Source organism: Petromyzon marinus, chromosome 50 (assembly GCF_048934315.1).
Source record: "Petromyzon marinus isolate PM22_M1 ecotype Great Lakes invasive population chromosome 50, UKy_Petmar_22M1.pri1.0, whole genome shotgun sequence".
NCBI lineage: Eukaryota > Metazoa > Chordata > Hyperoartia > Petromyzontiformes > Petromyzontidae > Petromyzon > Petromyzon marinus.
The window spans coordinates 4,424,562-4,438,062 of NC_133716.1; the positions used below are offsets into that span (position 1 = coordinate 4,424,562).

Below are 13,501 nucleotides of genomic sequence, written 5' to 3' on the forward strand. Positions count from 1 at the left end.
TCCCCCTGCCCCTCCATGTTCCCGTGCCCCCGTGTCTCCTTATCTCCGTCTCCCCGTGTCCCCCTGTATCCATGTCTCCGTCTTCCCGTGACCCTGTGAACCCCTGTCCCCATGTCTCTGTGTATCAGTGTCTCCGTCTCCCCGTGTCCCCCTGTATCCATGTCTCCGTCTTCCCGTGACCCTGTGTACCCCTGTCCCCATGTCTCTGTGTATCAGTGTCTCCGTCTCCCCGTGTCCCCCTGTATCCATGTCTCCGTCTCCCCGTGTCCCCCTGTATCCATGTCTCCGTCTTCCCGTGACCCTGTGAACCCCTGTCCCCATGTCTCTGTGTATCAGTGTCTCCGTCTCCCCGTGCCCCCCTGTATCCATGTCTCCGTCTTCCCGTGACCCTGTGTACCCCTGTCCCCATGTCTCTGTGTATCAGTGTCTCCGTCTCCCCGTGTCCCCCTGTATCCATGTCTCCGTCTTCCCGTGACCCTGTGTACCCCTGTCCCCATGTCTCCGTGTCTCCGTGTCTCCGTCTCCCCGTGTCCCCCTGTATCCATGTCTCCGTCTTCCCGTGACCCTGTGTACCCCTGTCCCCATGTCTCCGTGTCTCCGTGTCTCCGTGTCCCCCGTGTCCCAGGCGTCCACTCTGAAGTCGCGCATCAAGAAACAGTCGGCCGTAACGGGTACGGGGCTGGCGCATGCGTTCCTGAGGGCCCAAGTCCAGCTGTTCGGGACCTACAGAGAGGCCCTGAGATTCCGGCCGGTGAGTGGCACGTGACGCGGCATCACACGACGTCACGTGATGTCATGCGACGTAACACCACGCAACCACCACGTGCTCGCTAACAGCACTTGCCCCAACAGTGTGTTAAGGCTGTATGGGGGGGGGGGGGGGGTCTTTGTCTTTGGTGCAACATCAGTGGCAAATATTTGAACTGGTCCTGGGCGTCCCCTGAGGACATCTCATATGTTGAGACAGCGCATCGCCGACGCAGTGTGGAACTCGCTGACACTAAATCACCGACAGGGTGTGCCACTCACACAACACTGACACGCGTGTCACCGGCGACGCTCTTGTCACACGATGATGGACCGTGCCACCCCGGTTACTGACAACGCCGTGCCACCACGGCACTGACACGCCGTGCTTTCCCGGTTACTGACGTGCCGGCGCGCCGTGCCACTGCAGGGAGAGGCGATCACGTTCAGCGAGGAGGCGTTTGTGGAGAGCAAGTCCAGCTCGGTGCGCTCCTTCCTCAAGCACGCCACGCAGCTGCAGCTCTTCAAGCAGGTAACACGCGTGAACACCAGCCTGTATGTCTCTGTGCGAGTCTGTGGGTCTCCGGTTTGAGTCTCCCCGCGTTTCCACAAACGCCTCCCCCGCGTGTCTCCGCGACTTGCCGTGTGTCTCTCCCCGCACGTCTCTCGCCGTGGGTCTCCACGCGTGTCCTTGCGTGTCTCCGCCCCCCCCCCCCCGCGACTCTCTGCGTGTCTCACTCCGCGTGTCCTCGCTTGTATCCCCCCCCCCCCCCCACCCGCCCGCGTCTCTCTGCTCGTCTGTCCCCGTGAGAGTTGCTCGCTCTGCGTGGGAGCGGAGACTCCGCCAGATGCGGCGGAGTCTCCGGTTTCACAACAAACTCCGCGCGGCCTCGCGGAGTCGTCGCTGAGTCGCCGCGGAGTCGCGCATTCCCCAGCGCGGATCCCGGGGAGCGCAGGTGGCTTCTCCCCGACTCTCCCCACTCCCCTCCCATTCACTCCTCCCTCACTCTCACACTCATTCCTCACTCTCTCAACTGCTCCCCGACTCATCCAGCTGCTCCCTCACTCTCCCAGAATGTTGCTACTCCTCCCTGACTCTCCCAACTGCTCCCCAACTCTCCCAACTGCTCCCCAACTCTCCCAACTCCTCCCCAACTCCTCCCCAACTCTCCCAACTCCTCCCCAACTCTCCCGACTCCTCCCCAACTCTCCCAACTCCTCGCCAACTCTCCCAACTGCTCCCCAACTCTCCCAACTGCTCCCCAACTCTCCCAATTCCTCCCCAACTCTCCCGACTCCTCCCCAACTCTCCCAACTCCTCGCCAACTCTCCCAACTGCTCCCTAACCCTCCCAACTGCTCCCTAACTCTCCCAACTGCTCCCCAACTCTCCCAACTGCTCCCCAACTCTCCCAACTCCTCCCCAACTCTCACAACTGCTCCCCAACTCTCCCAACTGCTCCCCAACTCTCCCAACTGCTCCCCAACTCTCCCAACTGCTCCCCAACTCTCCCAACTTCTCCCAAACTCTCACAACTGCTCCCCAACTCTGCCCACTTGCTTCCCCATCTTTCCCTGATCATCTTCCCCTCTCTCCACTCATCCCAGACTCTCCCACCCCTCCCTCGCTCTTCCCCGTTCCTCTCTGCACAGCTGCTTGTGTGCGTGCGTGTGTATGTATCTGTGCTGGGGAGCCCGGCGACCCGAGTTCGATTCCTGCTCACGGTCAACACCCAGTGACGATATTTATCTGAACCGGTGCTAGGTCGACTCAGCCTCAATTGAGTACCTGGTGCGATGTTTAAACATCACCACTGGGGAGACAAAGGCGGCCGGGCGTGGTGCTGGCCACCCACCCCCTCGTGTGCCGTACCGGCCTTTATAGGTGCTCGCTAACAGCACTTGCCCCAACAGTCTGTTAAAGGCTACACGGGAAATCTTTGTCTGTGCATGTGGGGAGCGGTAGTGTAGTAGCAGTTAGCGCTATGCTGCTCTACGAACCCGGCAGAGACCCGAGGTCAATTCCCACTCATGGCCACCAACACCGGTCATGATTATCTGAACTGGTCATGGGCCTCCCCCTAGGTAGACTCAGCCTCAAATGAGTACCTGGTGCGGTGTGTAAACACAGCCAACTCGCGTGGTGCTGGCCACCCACCCTCTCGTGCGCCGTTCCGGCCTTCATAGCTGCTACTCGCTAATAGCACTTGCCCCAGTAGTCTGTTAAGGTCATATATGGGATCTTTGGCTTTGTAATACGTGTGTATATTTGCATGTATATAATTATTTATGTACGCGTGTGATCTCTGAAGGCTGGCCAACGGTTACGTCACCTTGTTTAATTTAATTTTGTCGAGAGAAAGAGAGGGCAAGAGTGAGAGGGACAGGGGGAAGAGAGGCACACACAGAGAGAGAGAGAGAGGGTGAGTGTGAGAGAGAGGGAGAAAGAGAGGGCAGGGGAGCGATAGAGTGAGCGGTGAGAGTGGGTGAGAGAGATGGTGGGAGGGTGCGGGACAGAGAGCGAGCGAGAAGACCGATGCCTATTTTGTTTATCATTCTCGCGCGATGAAAGTGCGGAGTTGGTTGCCCGTTGGCAGATAACGCCGATGACTGAATGTGTGAGACATTCTGCCGTGTGTTTTTTTTCTCTTCGGTAGAAATTGCGCGGAGGATGAGTCAGGGCGAGAAGCTGCGGTGACGGAGAGAGAGATATACATAGAGAGAGAAAGGGATTTGAGAGAGAGAGGGGGACAGAGCTAGCGAGAGAGACGGAGAGAGAGAGAGGGATTGAGAAAGCGAGGGACGGAGAGAGAGAGAGAGAATGTCATCGCTGCTGGCTTCCTTGCGACAAACGCACGAGAGGCGGGAGGGGAGACACGGTGAGGAGTGTCGTCAGCCTACCAAGCTAGTCGCCCTCCAAGCCGCTCGCTCGGCTAGTCACTCGCCCAGCCACTCACCCAGCCAACCACTCGCCCAGCAACTCACCCAGCCAGCAACTCACCCAGCCAACCACTCACCCAGCCAACCACTCACCCAGCCAATCAATCACCCAGCCAACCACTCACCCAGCCACTCACCCAGCCAACCACTCACCCAGCCAACCACTCGCTCAGCCAACCACTCGCCCAGCCACTCACCCAGCCAACTACTCACCCAGCCACTCACCCAGCCAACCACTCACCCAGCCAATCAATCACCCAGCCAACCACTCACCCAGCCACTCACCCAGCCAACCACTCACCCAGCCAACCACTCACCCAGCCAACCACTTACCCAGCCAACCACTCACCCAGCCAATCAATCACCCAGCCAACCACTCATCCAGCCAACCATGCACCCAGCCAACCACTCACCCAGCCAACCACTCACCCAGCCACTCACCCAGCCAACCACTCACCCAGCCAACCACTCACCCAGCCAATCAATCACCCAGCCACTCACCCAGCCAACCACTCACCCAGCCACTCACCCAGCCAACCAGTCACCCAGCCAACCACTCACCCAGCCAACCACTCACCCAGCCAGCCACTCACCCAGCCAACAACTCACCCAGCCAATCAATCACCCAGCCAACCACTCACCCAGCCAACAACTCACCCAGCCAATCAATCACCCAGCCAACCACTCACCCAGCCAACCACTCACTCACCCAACCAGCAAACTACTCACCCAACCAGCCAACCACTCTCTTACCCATGCACTCACCCACGCACACTCACCCATGCACACTCACCCATGCACACTCAACCATGCACACTCACCCAGGCAGACTCACCCACGCACACTCACCCACGCACAATGCAAGCGAGACAGACAATACAGGCCCCTGAAGACACCGCCAGACTCCCACCCAGCAGGTGTCATGTCCCCCCCACCCCCCTCTGCCCCCCCCCTCCCTGAGTGGGGTGTTCCGAGGGGGTGATGAGAGACACGGACCGACTGGTCACCCGTGGACTCTACCATCGTATACCGGGGGGAAGGGGATTAAGTCCAAATATCATCATGATGATCATCGTCATCAGCATTATGTTCAGCACTTGTCAGCATCACCGTGATCATCGTCATTGCCATCATCAACGTGATAATCGTTTTGATCATCATCAAAATCGTCATCAACGTGATCATCAGCAAGCTGCTCACCATCGTCATCAACGTCGTATTCATCAGCATGATCATCATGAATATCGGCAGTTATCCTTCGCCTCCCAATTAGCACGGTCGGCTACGCACGGTGCGAAAGAAGTTCTACACACACACACGTGCATCGCCATCTTAATCGTGAGCGTCTGCACACTATGGAAACACAGCCTCACACTCTCCTACCACACCCCGCCCTCAACCTTGGAACTCCATGGTACATTCCATGTGGGACCCCCTAGCTGGGGGTGGGTCTCTAGGGGGTCTCACGAGGTGTTGACAGGGGTTGGGCCGGAGGCTGCGAGGGACACAGGAGGGGGGAGCCGAGGAGGGGGGGGGGGAGACGAGGGTCTTGGAGTTCCCAGGCATCTCCCAACGCAGTGTGGAGGGCCCACGGCGGAGGGCCCATGACGGAGGGCCTATCGTGGAGGGCCCACAGTGCAGAGTCAGTCTCAGGCGGCCCATAGTGGAGGTTCCATAGTGCCGCACATAATCGTTGTTTTGCTTTTACACAACTTGTCCCAACAGTCAGTGTGAGCTATATGGGGGGGGGGGAGGTGGATCTTTTATCTTTGTATGTATCTTACGTATCACCAACAGCCGTGGTCGATCCACTGCTGGATGAAGTGTATCGTGCGTGCGTCTGCCCCCCCGCCGGCCTTCATAGGCGCCAGCTCCCTGCCCGCACTTGCCCCCGAGCGGTGTGCACGTGCGGGCTACATGGGGGATCTTTGCCTGTGTCGTCCCCAGTTCATCGACGGGAGGCTGGAGCTGCTCAACGCCGGAGTGGGCTTCACCGACCTCTTTGAGGAAGAGATCAACCTGGACGGATACTCCAAGGGTGACGACTTCCGTTCCAGGGCCCACCGCCCCCCCCCCCCCAGCCCTTTGGGCCCCCCGCTGACTCTCCAGGGCCTACTGCCCCCACCCCCCCACCCCCAGGCCCCACTGTCCTCCCAGGGCCCACTGATCCCTGCAGTGCCCACCGACCCCCCCTCCATGAGCTCTCCCTTCACTCCGGGGCCCAACGACCCTCCAGGGCCTGAGGCCCACCCCCATCTCCCCCCACCTCCCCCATGATTGTGCTCAAGCCTAGCAGTCCACCCACGTGCCATGCGTGCAGAGGGGAGACAGTGGTGCGTGTGTGTTTTTGTCTTTGTGTGCGTGTGCGTGTGGGGAGCGGCGGTGTTCGCGGTTAGTGCGCTGCGCTACGAACCCGGTAACCCGGGTTCGATTCCCACTCACGCCCAACACCAGTGGTGATTATCTGAATCGGTCGTGGGCCTCCCCTAGGTCGACTCAGCATCAAGTGAGTACCTGGTGCGGTGTGTAAACATCGCCACTGGGGAGACAAAAGCGGCCGGGCGTGGTTCTGGCCACCCACCCCCTCGTGTGCCGTGCCGGCCTTCATAGGTGCTTGCTAACAGCACTTGCCCCAACATTCTGTTGAAGGCTATACGGGGGATATTTGTCTTTGTGTCACAGGGAGTGCCAAGTCGTACCAGCAGTGGCTCCTCACTGTCAAGGTGAGTGACACTCGTGGTGACATTCTGTGTCAATCACCACCATCACCCCCTTTGACCCCCACAGGGATCAACACCGTCTCTCCGTGTCTCACCGTCTCCCCGTGTCTCACCGTCTCCCCGTGTCTCACCGTCTCCCCGTGTCTCACCGTCTCCCCTTGTCTCACCGTCTTCCCGTGTCTTTCCGTGTCTCCCCGTGTCTCACCGTGTCTCCCCGTGTCTCACCGCCCCCCCGTGTCTCACCATGTCCCCGTGTCTCACCGTGTCCCCTTGTCTCACCGTCTCCGCGTGTCTCCCCGTCTCCCCGTGTCTCACCATCACCCCGCGTCTCACCGTCTCCCCATGTCCTCGCGTTTCACCGTCTCTCCCCGTGTCCCCCCATGTCTCACCATGTCCCCTATAGAAAGGTGGGGGCGCTTTCATCTCCTTGATGACCAAGGCCAACCCAGCCATGAAGTCCATGTACCGATTTGTGAGCCTGTCACCAGCACTCATTCACTCACTCATTCATTCACCAAACTCATTCACCCGTGCATTAATGCATTCGTGCATTCACTTATGGATTCACTATTTCAGCATTGGCGCCCTCATTCTTTCAGACATTTTATAATTTATTATCTCATTAAAGTATTAATTCATGCACGATTGTGTTGACGAATTTATCATTTAACTCATGAACGTGTATTCACACATTCACTCATTGTCATTCATTCACTCATTGTCATCAACTAATTCGAATATTAATCACCTCGGTCACCCATTATTTCATTAATTTACTCTCTCATTCACCCATTCGTGAACCCATGTATTCGCACACACGCCTGCTCGCTCATTCACTCACAAACTCATTCACCTGTGCATTCATGTATTCATGCATTCACTCATGGATTCACGATTTCAGCATTGACTTTTTCATTGATTCTTGTAATTTATTCTTTCAGACTTTCTATCATTCGTTATCTCATTCACATATTCAATCATTAATGTATTGACTCATTTATTAATAAACCCATTCAGTCATTCACGCACGAGTGAACGTGTGTTATTCACACATTCACTCGTCCTTCATTCACTCGTTGCCATCAACTCATTCGCTCATCAATTACCTCGCTCGCTCGTTCTTTCATTCATTCACTCTCTCATTCACCCACTCGTTAACCCCTTAGCACGCGCGCCCGCCCGCCCGCTCATTCCTCGCGGCCATCTCACGCTTGTCACCGCGTCGCCGGATTAATTTCCCCCGCGTGAACTTCACTCGCCGTCGTTGCTCCGCGCAACGGGACGAGCCGACAGCCCCCCCGCCCCCCCCCGGGCCGCTCTCCTCCTAATGTGCGGCTGCGCAAGGGCACGCGGCCACCCTTTGAGCGCCGTCGCGCGGCGCGGCTGCCGCCTGGTGGCCGAGCGTGGAAGCGGTTCCGCCTCGCGCGTCACGACACGAGGGTCCCCCACCGCCGCCCCCAACCTAGTTTGCTCCGTCTGTGCGACGTTGCCCCCTCGCACGCACCCACGCACGCACGCACGGACCCACGCACGCACCCACGCACCTACGCACCCACGCACGCACCCACGCACGTACACACCCACGCACCCACGCACCCACGCGTGGGTGTTCTTCGTGGCGCTCCGGTTTCCTCCCGCGCGTTCATTTGGCCGATGAATGCATTCAAATATATCGAGGACGGTCGAGCAGCCATCGTGTGGCTGCTGCTGCTGCTGCTGCCTTCCCGCTCCTCGTCTGTGGTTCTTCCTCCTGGCGCCTCCTAGTCGTCCTCTCTCTCTCTCTGAGTCGTCCTCTCTCTCTCTCTGAGTCGTCCTCTCTCTCTCTCTGAGTCGTCCTCTCTCTCTCTCTCTCTGAGTCGTCCTCTCTCTCTCTGAGTCATCCTTTCTCTCTGAGTCGTCCTCTCTCTCTGAGTCGTCCTCTCTCTCTCTCTGAGTCGTCCTCTCTCTGAGTCGTCCCCTCTCTCCCTGAGTCGTCCTCTCTCTCTGAGTCGTCCCCTCTCTCCCTGAGTCGTCCTCTCTCTCTGAGTCGTCCTCTCTCTCTAAGTCGTCCTCTCTCTCTGAGTGTTTCTCTCTCTACTCTCTGAGTCGTCCTCTCTCTCTCTCTGAGTCGTCCTCTCTCTCTGAGTCGTCCTCTCTCTCTGAGTCGTCCTCTCTCTCTCTGAGTCGTCCTCTCTCTCTGAGTCGTCCTCTCTCTCTCTGAGTCGTCCTCTCTCTCTGAGTCGTCCTCTCTCTCTCTGAGTCGTCCTCTCTCTCTGAGTCGTCCCTTTTCTCTGAGTCGTCCTCTCTCTCTGAGTCGTCCTCTCTCTCTCTGAGTCGTCCTCTCTCTCTGAGTCGTCCTCTCTCTCTCTGAGTCGTCCTCTCTCTCTGAGTCGTCCTCTCTCTCTCTGAGTCGTCCTCTCTCTCTGAGTCGTCCCTTTTCTCTGAGTCGTCCTCTCTCTCTGAGTCGTCCTCTCTCTCTCTGAGTCGTCCTCTCTCTCTGAGTCGTCCTCTCTCTCTGAGTCGTCCCTTCTCTCTCTGAGTCGTCCTCTCTCTCTCTGAGTCGTCCTCTCTCCCTGAGTGGTCCCCTGTCTCCGACTCGTTCCCTCTCTCTACGAGAGCGATGAGCGGATGCAGTGCGGCGGTGGTGGCTCAGCGTTACAAGTTGACATCGTTGCTACGGTGTCCGTGTGTGTTTCTCTGTGTGTGAGAGTGTGTGTGTCTGTTTCTCTGTGTGTGAGTGTGTGTGTTTCTCTGTGTGTGAGAGTGTGTGTGTTTCTCTGTGTGTGAGTGTGTGTGTGTGTTTATCTGTGTGTGAGAGAGTGTGTGTGTGTGTGTTTCTCTGTGTGTGAGTGTGTGTGTTTCTCTGTGTGTGAGAGTGTGTGTGTCTGTTTCTCTGTGTGAGTGTGTGTGTGTTTCTCTGTGTGTGAGAGTGTGTGTGTTTCTCTGTGTGTGAGAGTGTGTGTGTGTTTCTCTGTGTGTGAGAGTGTGTGTGTTTCTCTGTGTGTGAGAGTGTGTGTGTTTCTCTGTGTGTGAGAGTGTGTGTTTCTGTGTGTGAGATTGTGTATGTGTTTCTCTGTGTGTGAGAGTGTATGTGTTTCTCTGTGTGTGAGAGTGTGTGTGTGTTTCTCTGTGTGTGAGAGTATGTATGTGTGTGTTTCTCTGTGTGCGAGAGTGTGTGCGTGTTTCTCTGTGTGAGAGTGTGTGTGTGTGTTTCTCTGTGTGTGAGAGTGTGTGTGTCTGTTTCTCTGTGTGAGAGTGTGTGTGTGTTTCTCTGTGTGTGTGTGTTTCTCTGTGTGTGAGAGTGTGTGTGTCTGTTTCTCTGTGTGAGAGTGTGTGTGTGTTTCTGTGTGTGTGAGAGTGTGTGTTTCTGTGTGTGAGAGTGTGTATGTGTTTCTCTGTGTGTGAGAGTGTATGTGTTTCTCTGTGTGTGAGAGTGTGTGTGTGTTTCTCTGTGTGTGAGAGTATGTATGTGTGTGTTTCTCTGTGTGCGAGAGTGTGTGCGTGTTTCTCTGTGTGAGAGTGTGTGTGTGTTTCTCTGTGTGTGAGAGTGTGTGTGTCTGTTTCTCTGTGTGAGAGTGTGTGTGTGTTTCTCTGTGTGTGTGTGTTTCTCTGTGTGTGAGAGTGTGTGTGTCTGTTTCTCTGTGTGAGAGTGTGTGCGTGTTTCTCTGTGTGTGAGAGTGTGTGTGTGTGTCTGTGTGTGTGAGAGTGTGTGTGTGTGTCTATGTATGTGAGAGTGTGTGTGTCTGTTTCTCTGTGTGAGAGTGTGTGTGTGTTTCTCTGTGTGTGAGAGTGTGTGTGTGTGTGTCTGTGTGTGTGAGAGTGTGTGTGTGTTTCTCTGTGTGTGAGAGTGTGTGTGTGTTTCTCTGTGTGTGAGAGTGTGTGTGTGTTTCTCTGTGTGTGAGAGTGTGTGTGTGTGTCTGTGTGTGTGAGAGTGTGTGTGTGTCTATGTATGTGAGAGTGTGTGTGTGTGTGTGTGTGTCTGTGTGTGTGAGAGTGTGTGTGTGTCTATGTATGTGAGAGTGTGTGTGTGTGTTTCTCTGTGTGTGAGAGTGTGTGTGTTTCTCTGTGTGTGAGAGTGTGTGTTTCTGTGTGTGAGAGTGTGTATGTGTTTCTCTGTGTGTGAGAGTGTATGTGTTTCTCTGTGTGTGAGAGTGTGTGTGTGTTTCTCTGTGTGTGAGAGTGTGTGTGTGTGTCTGTGTGTGTGAGAGTGTGTGTGTTTCTCTGTGTGAGAGTGTGTGTGTGTTTCTCTGTGTGTGAGAGTGTGTGTGTGTTTCTCTGTGTGTGAGAGTGTGTGTGTGTGTCTGTGTGTGTGAGAGTGTGTGTGTGTGTCTATGTATGTGAGAGTGTGTGTGTGTGTGTGTTTCTCTGTGTGTGAGAGTGTGTGTGTGTTTCTGTGTGTGTGAGAGTGTGTGTGTGTTTCTCTGTGTGTGAGAGTGTGTGTGTGTGTGTTTCTCTGTGTGAGAGTGTGTGTGTGTTTCTCTGTGTGTGTGTGTTTCTCTGTGTGTGAGAGTGTGTGTGTTTCTCTGTGTGTGAGAGTGTGTGTGTGTCTATGTATGTGAGAGTGTGTGTGTGTGTTTCTCTGTGTGTGAGTGTGTGTGTGTGTTTCTCTGTGTGTGAGGAGCGGCAGCATAGCGGTTAGCGCCTCTACACTAGCAACCCGGCAGCTTCAATTCCCGCTGACGGCCAACACCAGTGGCGATAATTATCTGAACCGGTCCTGGGCCTCCCCTAGGTCGACTCGGCCTCAAATCAGTACCTGGTGCGGTGTGTAGTAAACATCGCCACTGGGAAGACAAAGGCTGTCGGGCGTGGTGCTGGCCACCCACGCCCTCGTGTACCGTTCCGGCCTGCCAAGGTGCTCGCTGACAGCACTTGCCCCACAATGCATAGCACGCGCGCTCCACTGCGCTCCACGGACCTGGTGACACAAGTTCGATTCCTGGCCCCGGCGATAACGTCAGTGGCGAGTGATGGTCAGAGGCAGTCCTACTCGCTTAACAGCCCTTGGGCCCAACAGCCTCCATGGGCTATCCGGGGGACCTTTACCTCTGTTTGTACGTCTGTGTGTGTGTCTGCGTGTGTCACCCGCAAAGATGGCAAAGGGACGCTTTGGGTTCAAAGAGGTCAAGTCAGCACACAAGCACAAGGTGAGTGTGTGTGCGTCTTTGTACGTGTCCAGGGAGACAAAGGCGGCCGGGCGTGGTATATATGTATGTTGAACTTATTTGGCACCGCACAGTGAGGGAAAAAAGTATTTGAGCCCCTGCTGATTTTGTACGTTTGCCCACTGACAAAGAAATGATCAGTCTATAATTTTAATGGTAGGTTTATTGGAACAGTGAGAGACAGAAAAACAACAAAAAAATCCAGAAAAACGCATGTGTAAAATGTTATAAATTGATCTGCATTTTAATGAGGGAAATAAGTATTTGACCCCCACTCAATCAAAAAGATTTCGGGCTCCCAGGTGTCTTTTATACGGGTAACGAGCTGAGATTAGGAGCACAGTCTTGAAGGGAGTGCTCCTAATCTCAGCTTGTTACCCGTATAAAAGACACCTGTCCACAGAAGCAATCAATCAATCAGATTCCAAACTCTCCACCATGGCCAAGACCAAAGAGCTCTCCAAGGATGTCAGGGACAAGATTGTAGACCTACACAAGGCTGGAATGGGCTACAAGACCATTGCCAAGCAGCTTGGTGAGAAGGTGACAACAGTTGGTGTGATTATTCGCAAATGGAAGAAACACAAAAGAACTGTCACTCTCCCTCGGCCTGGGGCTCCATGCAAGATCTCACCTCGTGGAGTTGCAATGATCATGAGAACGGTGAGGAATCAGCCCAGAACTACACAGGAGGATCTTGTCAATGATCTCAAGGCAGCTGGGACCATAGTCACCAAGAAAACAATTGGTAACACACTACGCCGTGAAGGACTGAAATCCTGCAGCGCCCGCAAGGTCCCCCTGCTCAAGAAAGCACATATACATGCCCGTTTGAAGTTTGCCAATGAACATCTGAATGATTCAGAGGACAACTGGGTGAAAGTGTTGTGGTCAGATGAGACCAAAATGGAGCTCTTTGGCATAAACTCAACTCGCCGTGTTTGGAGGAGGAGGAATGCTGCCGATGACCCCAAGAACACCATCCCCACCGTCAAACATGGAGGTGGAAACATTATGCTTTGGGGGTGTTTTTTTGCTAAGGGGACAGGACAACTTCACCGCATCAAAGGGACGATGGACGGGGCCATGTACCGTCAAATCTTGGGTGAGAACCTCCTTCCCTCAGCCAGGGCATTGAAAATGGGTCTTGGATGGGTATTCCAGCATGACAATGACCCAAAACACACAGCCAAGGCAACAAAGGAGTGGCTCAAGAAGAAGCACATTAAGGTCCTGGAGTGGCCTAGCCAGTCTCCAGACCTTAATCCCATAGAAAATCTGTGGAGGGAGCTGAAGGTTCGAGTTGCCAAACGTCAGCCTCGAAACCTTAATGACTTGGAGAAGATCTGCAAAGAGGAGTGGGACAAAATCCCTCCTGAGATGTGTGCAAACCTGGTGGCCAACTACAAGAAACGTCTGACCTCTGTGATTGCCAACAAGGGTTTTGCCACCAAGTACTAAGTCATGTTTTGCAGAGGGGTCAAATACTTATTTCCTTCATTTAAATGCAAATCAATTCATAACATTTTTGACATGCGTTTTTCTGGATTTTTTTCTTGTTATTATGTCTCTGACTGTTCAAATGAACCTACCATTAAAATTATAGACTGATCATTTCTTTGTCAGTGGGCCAACGTACAAAATCAGCAGGGGATCAAATACTTTTTTCCCTCACTGTACGTAGCCAACCGTGCTAATCGGAGGTGTGGTGCTGGCCACCCACCGCCTCGTGTGCCATGCCGGCTTTCATAGGTGCCGCTTGCTAACAGCACTTGCCCCAACAGTCTGTGAAGGCTGTATTGGGGGGGATCTTTGTGTTGTCTGCGTCTTTGTGTCTGTCGGTGTGTGCCCGTGTCCCTGTCTCATGTGCCTCCAAGTCCCTGCCTCGTATCTCACGTGTCCTCGTGTCTGCGTCCTGCACTGTTTGTAAAATCCTATTCCTCCTCCATCT

The 13,501-nt window shown here is 54.8% G+C and overlaps 1 protein-coding gene across 4 annotated transcripts in view; it reads left to right on the top strand.

Moving 5' to 3' along the window:
• The window catches only part of LOC116953196 (DENN domain-containing protein 1B-like), a 113,579-nt gene that overhangs the window by 84,147 nt on the left and 15,931 nt on the right, over positions 1-13,501 (top strand). For all 4 annotated transcript variants that reach the window (XM_076074797.1, XM_076074796.1, XM_032973152.2 and 1 more), the window contains 6 exons: positions 626-751; positions 1,178-1,279; positions 5,634-5,724; positions 6,369-6,409; positions 6,810-6,878; positions 11,479-11,532. In XM_076074797.1, the coding sequence (XP_075930912.1) occupies positions 626-751; positions 1,178-1,279; positions 5,634-5,724; positions 6,369-6,409; positions 6,810-6,878; positions 11,479-11,532 (483 nt within the window). The remainder of the gene's footprint in view (positions 1-625; positions 752-1,177; positions 1,280-5,633; positions 5,725-6,368; positions 6,410-6,809; positions 6,879-11,478; positions 11,533-13,501) is intronic.